Consider the following 10297-nt stretch of genomic DNA (forward strand, 5'->3'; position numbering starts at 1 on the left):
GCCCCCACCTGTGGGCAGCACCCCCAGAGGAGCCCACATCCTGGCTGCCTGCCCCACCCCGCAGCCTGGGCTCTGGTTGGAAGGTGGGGGCAGGGCCTGGAGGGAGAGGAGACCGCTCAGGCGGGGGTCGTCCGGGGGTCTCTCAGGGAAGTCCCCCCGTTGGTCACTGGACTCTGGCCCCGGGACGCGGGGTGGGCGGGGGCCCCGTGGGGAGCCTACAGGACGTGCTTCCGGCAGGACCTCCTTCCCGGCTGATCCTGCAAGGGAGGGACGGAGGTCCGCTGGGCGTGTGCTGGGACCGGGGTAATTGGGGAGGAAGGGAGCTTCACCCAGGGAGATAAATAAATAAGAAGATAAACTTCAGATAACCTGAATCAATATTTCCCCACGGTGGCCCACGGGAGCCCCCACAGCTGTTTTCTGGATAATCTGGCAAACGTCCCACCCACCCTTCGCCCCTCCTCTGCCCTCCCCGCCCTCCGACGGCCCCGCTGGGCCAATATAAGGCCCGGACCCTGGCCCTGGTCGCTCTCCCACACCGCCGTGCCCAGCCACCATGGGGCTGCCCCTAGGCTGCCTCGTGGCCCTGTGCCTGGCCCTGAGCTCGGCCAGGGGCGCAGAACTGCGCAAAGGTGAGGGCGTGGGGGGTGTCCTGCAGCCCTGCTGACTTTGGCTGGCGGGAAGGAAAGAAGGAAGGAAGGGAAGGAAGGGAAGGAAGGGAAGGGAGGAAGGGAGGGAAGGAAGGGAAGGAAGGGAAGGAAGGGAGGAAGGAAGGAAGGAAGGGAAGGAAGGGAAGGAAGGAAGGGAAGGAAAGAAGGAAAGAAGGAAGGAAGGGAAGGAAGGGAAGGGAGGAAGGGAGGAAGGGAGGAAGGAAGGAAGGGAAGGAAGGGAAGGAAGGGAAGGAAGGGAAGGAAGGAAGGGAAGGAAGGGAAGGAAGGGAAGGAAGGGAAGGGAGGAAGGGAAGGAAAGAAGGAAAGAAGGAAGGAAGGGAAGGAAGGGAAGGAAGGGAAGGAAGGAAGGGAAGGAAGGGAAGGAAGGGAAGGGAGGAAGAGAGGAAGGGAGGAAGGAAAGAAGGAAGGAAGGAAGGAAGGGAAGGAAGGGAAGGAAGGGAAGGAAGGAAAGGAAGGAAAGGAAGGGAGGGAGGGAGGAAGGAAAGGAGGAAGGGAGGAAGGATTGGTGGTCTTGGTTCTCATCATCCCTTTGAAGGTGGCCACCTGGCCAGAGTGTGTGCTAGGGGCCATACCAGATAGAAATACCTAAGCTGGGTGCTGCCTATGAGTATGGGGGTATGTGGTGGGGGGGCGGGCAGGGGTGGCCTGGAGGAACTGGGTAGGGGGGGTGGAGGTTAAGCTTCAGTCCCAGGTGTTGGGGACCCTCAGAGGGTCAAGGCTAAGACAGTCCCTTCTGCAGAACAGGTGTTTGGCTACCTGCAGGAAGGGTCACTTCAGTTAGAGAGGACTGGGAACCTAGGACAGGGATGTCCCTGTCCCAGCAAGGTGGGGTGACAAGGTCCGGCAGAGGCCCCTCCTGCAGGACGACCCTCCCTGGGCCCTGGGCTGAGATCCTAGGGCTCTAAGCTGCTGTCATGTACTGTGGAGGGTCTACGGAGGGCCGCTGGCCAAGTGCTGGCATCTGTCCCTGGCTACTCACCCCCCACCCCATCTGTCCTCGCTGCTCCCCAGAGGGCAGAGCCCGAAACCACGGCCACAGCGTCTGCAGCACATGGGGTGACTTCCACTACAAGACCTTCGACGGGGACCTCTACCGCTTCCCCGGCCTCTGCGACTACAACCTGGCCTCCGACTGCCGAGACTCCTACAAGGAGTTCGCCGTGCACCTGAAGAGAAGCCCCGGCCGCAGTGGGGGCCACCCCCAGGTGGACTACATCCTGCTGACCATCAAGGACGACACCATCTACCTCACCCGCCAGCTGGTGGTGGTGAATGGGGCCATGTGAGTGGGGCCGGGTGGCGTCCCCTCCTGTGTCCTGGAAACAGGGGGGCCCAGCAGCCCCTGGGAGCCCCCAGGAGCCTGACCCCCCCAAAACCCTTCATTCTCAAAAGGAGACTGTTGCATGTAGGTCATAGATTCACTCAGCAAACACCCATGAGCCCCCACCAGGAGCCCCCACGGGCCAAGTCCTGGGGGTGGGGGTGGAGCTTAGGGCTTGCTTTATCCTGTGAGTCTCCCTCTGCTTGGGTCCAGCAGGCTTGGGCAGTGGTGGGACAGCCCAGGGCTCCTGGCCTTGGGGGCCTGGCAGTTGTCTGGTGAGGAAGTTCTGTGCTCGTGACCCCAGGGTAGAGTTACAGAAGCTGGGGGGGGGGCGTGGGAACTCCTTTCCCACCTCCCCAGCTATTGTCCCTGCATTATCTTGGGGACAATGGGGCCCTAAGCGCATTCCTGCCCGACACCTGCAGGGTCTGGCTATAGCCCAGGTGGCCAGGCGGGTTCAGGAAGGGAAGGGAGTGGGCACAGGGGCCTCAGAGGCACACACAGTTTGCGGGGAGCACAGTGCCTGTTTCCGTCGGGGGTGGGCAGGGGCTGGAGAAACCCCTCACCTGGGCAGAGCCTGCCTTCCTTCCTGCCGGCGCCCCTGGGTGCCCTGCCCTGGACAGGAGTGGGTGTGACGAGGGAGGTGGACAGACAGCGTGCGGCTCTGCCCAGAGGAGCCAGACCAGTTCGGGTGGACCGGGGGCTCCTGGGCAGCCCCAGGCGGCCCGAGGGCGAGAGGTGGCCGCACGGCCTCAGGGCCCCTCTGGGCAGCAGGACAGGGCAGCAGCCGGGGTGGTGGCTGGCTGGGCTGGCACCTGACGCCCTCCGGTCCCCCCCAGGGTGGGCACCCCGCACTACAGCTCCGGGCTGCTCATCGAGAAGAATGACGCCTACACCAAGGTCTTCTCCCGCGCCGGCCTCACCCTCATGTGGAACCGGGAGGATTCCCTCATGGTGGGCGCTGGGCCCGGGGCGGGGCGGGGCGGGCAGGGCACAGGGCGGGGCGCGGCGGGCGGGGGGGTGCCCCGCAGCCTTCATCTGTGCCGGTGGAGGAGGCAGGCGGGTTACTGGTGCACAGAGGGGACACTACAGAACCCACCCAAGGTGGGGACCCTCAGGGCTGGGGGTGGTGGGCTCCTCGGTGCTGCTAGAACCCCCTCCCAACGCCCCCGGCTGACCCCAGCCTTCCTGCTGACCCCGCCGTCCACTCAAACAAGGTCGTGGGGCCGCTGGGCCGCGAGGGCCGCCCCCGCCCCCCCAGCTGCCCCGGCCTGCGGCCCCCTCCCGCGGGCCCATGGCCGCTCAGCCGCCCCCTCCTCCCCGACAGCTGGAGCTGGACAGTAAGTTCCGGAACCACACGTGCGGCCTCTGTGGCGACTACAACGGCCTGCCCACCCACTCTGAGTTCCTCTCCGACGGTGAGGGCCGCGGGGGCGTGGCGGGTGGAGGGTGCGCGCAGGGTCCCCGGCCCGGCACCCCGCTCACGGCTGTGCCCGCCCCCTAGGCGTGCTCTTCAGCGCCATCGAGTTTGGAAACATGCAGAAGATCCACAAGCCCGAGGAGGTGTGCGATGACCCCGAGGAGGAGCCGGCCCCCAAGTCCTGCTCTGAGCACGTGAGTGGCCCAGGACGCCCACCGCGGGCAGGGGCTGTTCCCAGGGCGGGGCGGGGGTCCTGCTCGTCTCCGCCCCGGAGAGCCCGGCGCCCGCCGGCTTCTGCTGCCCCCCCCCCCGGGCAGTGTGGACGGGAGGAGGGCGTGAGTGGCCCGGCCCACGGCCCACTGACCACTGCCGCCTCCGCCCACCAGCGTGCCGAGTGTGAGCAGCTGCTGACGGCCGGGGCCTTTGCGGAGTGCCTGGGGCTGGTGCCGCTGGAGCCCTACGTGCAGGCCTGCACCCAGGACCGCTGCCAGTGCCCGGCCGGGGCCTCCTGCGTCTGCAGCACCATCGCCGAGTTCTCCCGCCAGTGCTCCCACGCCGGGGGGCGGCCCGGGAACTGGAGGACCGCCTCGCTCTGCCGTGAGCGTCCTGGGGACTGGGGCCTGGGGGCTGGGGACTGGGGCCACAGGGTGTGAGGGAGCGGTCTGTGGGGAGGGCAGCCGGGTGTCCTGGCCGGGAGCCTCGTCTGTGCACCGAGGAGGTGTCCTGGCCGGGAGCCTCATCTGTGCACCGAGGAGGCGGCCTCGGCTTCGGGTGGGAGGCCAGAGCCCGGGCCCCTTAGCGTACCGCCCCTCTGGCCTGCCCGCCACGCTCCACCATGTGGGCACGTCCGGCTCAGGGCCCTGGTCTGGCCGTTGCAGCCAAGACCTGCCCTGGGAACATGGTTTACCTGGAGAGCGGCTCGCCCTGCATGGACACCTGCTCCCACCTGGAGGTCAGCAGCCTGTGCGAGGAGCACCGCATGGACGGGTGTTTCTGCCCGGAAGGTACGTGCTGGGGCAGCCGGGTGGGCGGGCGGGGCAGAGCACTGCCCCCACGCGGCCACAGGGCCTCTGCCGTGGGCGAGGGCTCCCAGCTGTGCCCAGGGGGCAGGGCAGCGGGGGGCACAATGGCACAGGAAGCAAAGCTGGCGGCCTTCCCCTCTGATGTCAGGGGACAAGGCGCAGGTGCAGGGGACCCAGTGATGAAGGCTCCTCGCCTACACCCACAGCGGTGGCCTCGAGGAATCTCAGTGGGGGACACCTTCGCGGTTGTCACCCTGTGGACAGGCTGACTCCTTTCTGGTCCATGAAGCCTGGAGGTTCCTGGGAAGGGGTCAGACTCTCAGGGACAGGAAGGTTTCCTGTCCAGACACAGTGTGGGGACCACAGTGTCACTCCAAAGACCAGAGGTGCCTGCTGGTGGAATGCCTGGCAGACAGCCCACCTTGGGGGCCCTGGCTCCTGAGGCCGGCTTAGTGTGACGTCCCCGTGCTGTCCCAGGCACCGTGTACGATGACATCGGGGGCAGGGGCTGCATCCCTGTGAGCCAGTGCCGCTGCAAGCTGCACGGACACCTGTACGCACCCGGCCAGCAGGTCAGCAATGACTGCGAGCAGTGGTGAGTCCAGGGCCGGGCCCGAGGCCCGGGGTCGGGCCGGGCAGGCTGGGATGGCACCGAGCCTGACCCCGCGCCCGCTGCCCGACAGCGTCTGCAACGGCGGCCGCTGGGTGTGCAAAGACCTGCCGTGTCCCGGGACCTGCGCCCTGGAGGGCGGCTCCCACATCACCACCTTCGACAGGAAGAAGTACACCTTCCACGGGGACTGCTACTACGTGCTGACCAAGGTGGGCCGGCTGCCCTGGCGGGGGTGTGGGAGGAGCCGGGGGTGGCCCTGTGTCCTCACCGCAGCCTCTGTCCCCCGCCCCCCGCAGGACGACCGTGAGGACTCCTACGCCCTCCTGGGCGAGCTGGCCCCCTGCGGCTCCACGGACAAACAGACCTGCCTGAAGACCGTGGTGCTCCTGGCGGACAAGAAGAAGAATGTGGGTGCCCCTCCCCCTCCCCCGTAGCCCCCCCTCCCCAACTGCTGGTCCCCAAGGCCCTCCTCAGCCCCACTGTCCCCCCGGCCTTTCCCGCAGGTGGTGGCCTTCAAGTCGGACGGCAGCGTGCTGCTGAATGAGCTGCAGGTGAACCTGCCCCATGTGACAGGTGAGCCGCAGCCGGGAGCCCCGGGCGGCAGGGTGCGGGGGGCAGGCCGTGCGCCCCCCACGCCCCTCATGCCCCTCACGCCCCGGCCTCTGCCCCGCAGCGAGCTTCTCCATCTTCCGCCCGTCCTCCCACCACCTGGTGGTGGACACGGCCTTCGGCCTCAGGCTGCAGGTCCAGCTGGTGCCCCTCATGCAGCTCTTCGTGACGCTGGACCAGTCCGTCCAGGGCCGCGTGCAGGGTGAGTGGCCCCGCCGGTGACAGAGGCCACATGCAGGCCGGGGGCCCCTTTGCCCCCCCCGCCGCGCCCCAACCCGGTCCTGGTCCCTCAGGTCTCTGCGGGAACTTCAACGGCCAGGAAGGTGACGACTTCAAGACGGCGAGCGGGCTGGTGGAGGCCACGGGGGCCGGCTTCGCCAACACCTGGAAGGCCCAGTCGAGCTGCCGGGACAAGCTGGACTGGCTGGACGACCCCTGTTCCCTCAACATCGAGAGCGGTGAGGCTCGGCCCCGCCCGGGGCAGCTGGCCCGGGGCCGTGGCGGCCTTGCCGGGCAGCTGGGCTTCCCGGTGGACACGGCGTGTGGGCGCGGAAGGAGGAAACGGCTTGCCCTGCTCGGGGTGGCCCGTGCCCCCGGCTGCTTTCCGCCCTGTGGCTGGTTTATGGTGCCCACAGTGGCAGCCCGCCAGGGGCCAGGGCCGTGGGGCTGGGCCCACTAATTGCTGGGTGGGCCCCCTGCCAGGACAGTACGCCCTCACGCCCTCCACGACACCCCAGCAAGCCAGGGAGGTGGAGAGAGGGGAGGCGCCTCGTCCTCAGCTGACCTGACCCGGAGGGAGGGAGGGGGCAGTGCCCACTCCAGCCCGGGTGACCGGACAGCCGGACTCGGGGACCACCTCCCCTGAGGTTCTGACTCCTCTCTAGCCAACTACGCGGAGCACTGGTGCTCCCTGCTGAAGAAGACGGACACCCCCTTCAGCCGGTGCCACGCCGCCGTGGACCCGGCCGAGTATTACAAGGTGGGTGGGACCGTGCACGCACTCCTACCCGCCCCATCCAGCCCGGCCACCTGAGGCTCCTGCCAGGAGTGGCTGATTGGGAGCGTGTCCGTGTGTGCCCTTGTGAGTGTGCGTGCCTGTGTGCCTAGCGTGTGGACGTGTATGCCCGTGTGCATGTACACGTGTACAGCATGTGTGAGCGTGTCCGTGTATGCTCCTGTGAGTGTGCATGCCTGTGTGCATAGCGTGTGGACGTGTATGCCTGTGTGCATGTACACATGTACAGCACGTGTGAGCGTGTCCGTGTGTGCCCGTGTGTGTGCCTGTGTGCCTAGCATGTGGACGTGTATGCCCGTGTGCATGTATACGTGTACAGCACGTGTGAGCGTGTCTGTGTGTGCCCCTGTGAGTGTGCGTGCCTGTGTGCAGAGCGTGTGGACGTGTATGCCTGTGTGCATGTACACGTGTACAGCACGTGTGAGCGTGTCCATGTGTGCCCCTGTGAGTGTGCGTGCCTGTGTGCAGAGCGTGTGGACGTGTATGCCTGTGTGCATGTACACGTGTACAGCACGTGTGAGCGTGTCCATGTGTGCCCGTGAGTGTGCGTGCCTGTGTGCAGAGTGTGTGGACGTGTATGCCTGTGTGCATGTACATGTGTATAGCACGTGTGAGCGTATGTGAGCTTGTGCACACGTGTTGGGAGTGCCCGCAAGGCGTGCCAGGTCCCAGCCCCGCTCTCCTTGCCCCCCAGAGGTGCAGATATGACACGTGCAACTGCCAGAACAACGAGGACTGCATGTGTGCCGCCCTGTCCTCCTACGCCCGCGCCTGTGCCGCCAAGGGCGTCATGCTCTGGGGCTGGCGGGAGCTCGTCTGCAGTGAGTGCCGCCCCTGCGGGCACCCTGGGGTTTGGGGAGCTCCCGGTGCCCATGGGGGTTGGCCCTCTGTTCACCCACCGTCCCCTGGGGCAGCTCGGGGGAGGGTCGGCCCACTGGAGCCAGCCGCCTGGCTCCCAGCCTCTCTGACAAGGGTCAGGTGCGCAGCTGCGGCCACAGCCTGTTTGCTCAGCAGGGAGGCGTACTGGGGGGGGCACGTGCGCAGCTCGGGATATCCTGGGGAACGCCCTCATCGGCCACTCGGCTGGGCAGGTGTCTGCCCGTCCCGTCCTGGTCCTCGGATGGGATCGGGGGCAGCCGGTGGGGCAGGCGCTGGGAGCCAGGAGGCCCCTCCCGCCCCTGACGAGCCCCCCGCTCTGCAGACAAGGACGTGGGCTCCTGCCCCCAGTCACAGATCTTCCTCTACAACCTGACCACCTGCCAGCAGACCTGCCGCTCCCTGTCCGAGGCCGACACCCACTGCCTCAAGGGCTTCGCGCCCGTGGACGGCTGCGGCTGCCCCGACCACACCTTCCTGGACGAGAAGGGCCGCTGTGTGCACCTGGCCAAGTGCTCCTGCTACCACCGCGGCCTCTACCTGGAGGCGGGCGAAGTGGTCCTGAGGCAGGAGGAGCGATGGTAGGTGTGCCCGGTGGGGCAGGGGCGGGGCAGGGGCGGGCGGGGTGGGGGGTTGGATGCAGGGTGGGTGGGGCCGCTCTTCCTGGGGAGCCCAAGTCCCCGTGTCCACCCGCCCTGCCCTGCTGGCCAAGCAGAGGGCTCACTCAGTCCCGTCTCCCCCTCACAGCGTCTGCCGGAATGCCAGGCTGCACTGCACGCGGGTGAGGCTGCTCGGCCAGAGTAAGTGGACGCTGTCCTGTGTGGCCTCCCCTCCTTGGCCAGCCCTCTCGACCCTGTGACGGCAGCTGAGCTAAGGTGGCCCCTCTGTCCCCCAGGCTGTGCGGCCCCAAAGATTCACATCGACTGTAACAACCTGACCGCGCTGGCCGTCCGGAATCCCCGACCCACCAGCTGCCAGACGTTGGCCGCCGGCCACGTGAGTGCCGGGCAGGGCCATGTGGAGGGGAGGCAGCCGGTCCTGGGCTCTGGATACCAGCCCCGGGGACATAGCAGCCTCATTGGCTCTGCTTGTTCTGGGGGGGGGGAGGGAGGTAGCACTCTGTGGCTCCTGCCTAAGTCCCCTATGGGGGACAGGGGTCAGTGTAGGGGCCTCTGGCAGGCAGCCTCCACCTGCCTCCCTGCCCAGTGGTGGGCCAAGCAAGAGAAGTCAGGGGTGGTGTGAGAACACAAGGGCTGCCCACAGTGTCAGATAAGCAAGCCAGGGGCAGGGCCAGGCTGGCATCGAGTCCCTGACCGGCACTGTCCGGCTGCCCTCAGTACCAGACAGAGTGCATTAGCGGCTGCGTGTGCCCTGACGGGCTGATGGATGATGGCCGTGGGGGGTGCGTCACGGAGGAGCAGTGGCCCGTGTGTGCACAACCGGGACCTGTTACAACCCTGGGGGACAAGATCAAAGTGGACTGCAACACCTGGTAAGTGGCCTGGCCCGGCTGACCCTGGCCCCACGTGCTCTGAGAGGAGTGCGTCTGCAGAGCATGCCAGGCATGGGGCCTCCTCGCTTGGGGGCTCGCCTGTGTTTGCAGGGGTTCCACGCTCCCTACCCGCCGGTCAGAGGTCCTGGCCGAATGGGGGTGCTGGACAAGCACCTCTGAGTCGGCGCGGACCTGCAGGTGTCGAGCCTGGGGCGCTGTTCACACAGCACCTGGGGGCTCGGTCAGGCCGCCCTCCGAGCAGGAGTGGGGGAGACCTGGGCTCCTGCAGGCCCTGCAGACCCCTCTCCCGCTCTCCTCAGCACCTGCCAGAGAGGGCGCTGGGCCTGCACCCAGACCAGGTGCCATGGCACCTGTACCATCTACGGGAGTGGCCACTACATCACCTTTGATGGGAAGTACTATGACTTTGACGGACACTGCTCCTACGTGGCCGTGCAGGTGAGGCGAGGGCACCTCCAGGACCGACCCTGCTCCCTGTCCTCACTCTGCTGGCCCTCCTGAGGGCGCCATGGGGGGGCTGCCTTCCCATTCTGTGGCCCTCCCTTCGTGCACGGGGGCATGTGGTGCACAGGACACGAGGGACGTGTGGGGGTGGTGAGGGCCTCATGCGGCATGGTTACCCCTCTCGGCAGAGGAAAGGGGAGGCTCCGGCGGTTGGGGGTGGGGGCCCTGGGGACACCTGTGCTCAGCCAGCTGGGCTCACGTCCCCTTGTGGGCCCCCAGGACTACTGTGGCCAGAATGCCTCACTGGGCTCCTTCAGCATCATCACCGAGAACGTCCCCTGTGGCACCACCGGCGTCACCTGCTCCAAAGCCATCAAGATCTTCATTGGGGTGAGTGCTGCCCCACCCCGAAGTACAAGTGGGTCCTCGGGGGGGCCTTGGGTCCACCCACTGACTGTGTGTCCCCGGGGGGCAGAGTACTGAGCTGAAGCTGGAAGACAAGCACCGCACCGTGATTCACCGGGACCAGGGCCAGCAGGTGGCCTACACCACGCGGGAGGTGGGGCAGTACCTGGTGGTGGAGACCAGCACCGGTATCATCGTCATCTGGACAAAAAGACCACCATCTTCATCAAGCTGGCCCCGTCCTACAAGGTAGCGCGGCCGCCCCTGCCCGTCCGGCCCCAGCAGCCCAGCACCCCCCCCCCCCCCCCACTCCCGGCTCCCCCAGCCCAGCCCCGCGGGAATCCCTGCTCACTTTTTCTCCGCAGGGCACCGTGTGCGGCCTCTGCGG

The 10297-nt window shown here is 67.2% G+C and overlaps 2 protein-coding genes across 2 annotated transcripts in view; both read left to right on the forward strand.

The window, feature by feature from the left end:
* Nucleotides 1-533: 533 nt before the first annotated feature.
* LOC136398462 (mucin-2-like) overlaps nucleotides 534-10297 on the forward strand; it is a 36563-nt gene continuing 26799 nt past the window's right edge. Inside the window, 18 exon segments of the mRNA XM_066372721.1 lie at nucleotides 534-632; nucleotides 1683-1953; nucleotides 2832-2946; nucleotides 3320-3410; nucleotides 3497-3606; nucleotides 3799-4009; nucleotides 4291-4416; nucleotides 4912-5029; nucleotides 5118-5256; nucleotides 5344-5454; nucleotides 5551-5620; nucleotides 5721-5858; nucleotides 5950-6114; nucleotides 6541-6635; nucleotides 7366-7492; nucleotides 7873-8128; nucleotides 8295-8347; nucleotides 8443-8543. Coding sequence (XP_066228818.1) covers nucleotides 557-632; nucleotides 1683-1953; nucleotides 2832-2946; nucleotides 3320-3410; nucleotides 3497-3606; nucleotides 3799-4009; nucleotides 4291-4416; nucleotides 4912-5029; nucleotides 5118-5256; nucleotides 5344-5454; nucleotides 5551-5620; nucleotides 5721-5858; nucleotides 5950-6114; nucleotides 6541-6635; nucleotides 7366-7492; nucleotides 7873-8128; nucleotides 8295-8347; nucleotides 8443-8543 — 2373 coding nt within the window. The 5' untranslated portion in view covers nucleotides 534-556.
* The window catches only part of LOC136389648 (mucin-2-like), an 8942-nt gene continuing 7574 nt past the window's right edge, over nucleotides 8930-10297 (forward strand). The window contains exons 1-5 of the mRNA XM_066361486.1: nucleotides 8930-9039; nucleotides 9360-9498; nucleotides 9784-9894; nucleotides 9980-10158; nucleotides 10275-10293. Of these exons, the coding sequence (XP_066217583.1) occupies nucleotides 8930-9039; nucleotides 9360-9498; nucleotides 9784-9894; nucleotides 9980-10158; nucleotides 10275-10293 (558 nt within the window). The remainder of the gene's footprint in view (nucleotides 9040-9359; nucleotides 9499-9783; nucleotides 9895-9979; nucleotides 10159-10274; nucleotides 10294-10297) is intronic.

This window comes from Saccopteryx leptura, chromosome 1 (assembly GCF_036850995.1).
Source record: "Saccopteryx leptura isolate mSacLep1 chromosome 1, mSacLep1_pri_phased_curated, whole genome shotgun sequence".
In the NCBI taxonomy this organism is placed as follows: domain Eukaryota; kingdom Metazoa; phylum Chordata; class Mammalia; order Chiroptera; family Emballonuridae; genus Saccopteryx; species Saccopteryx leptura.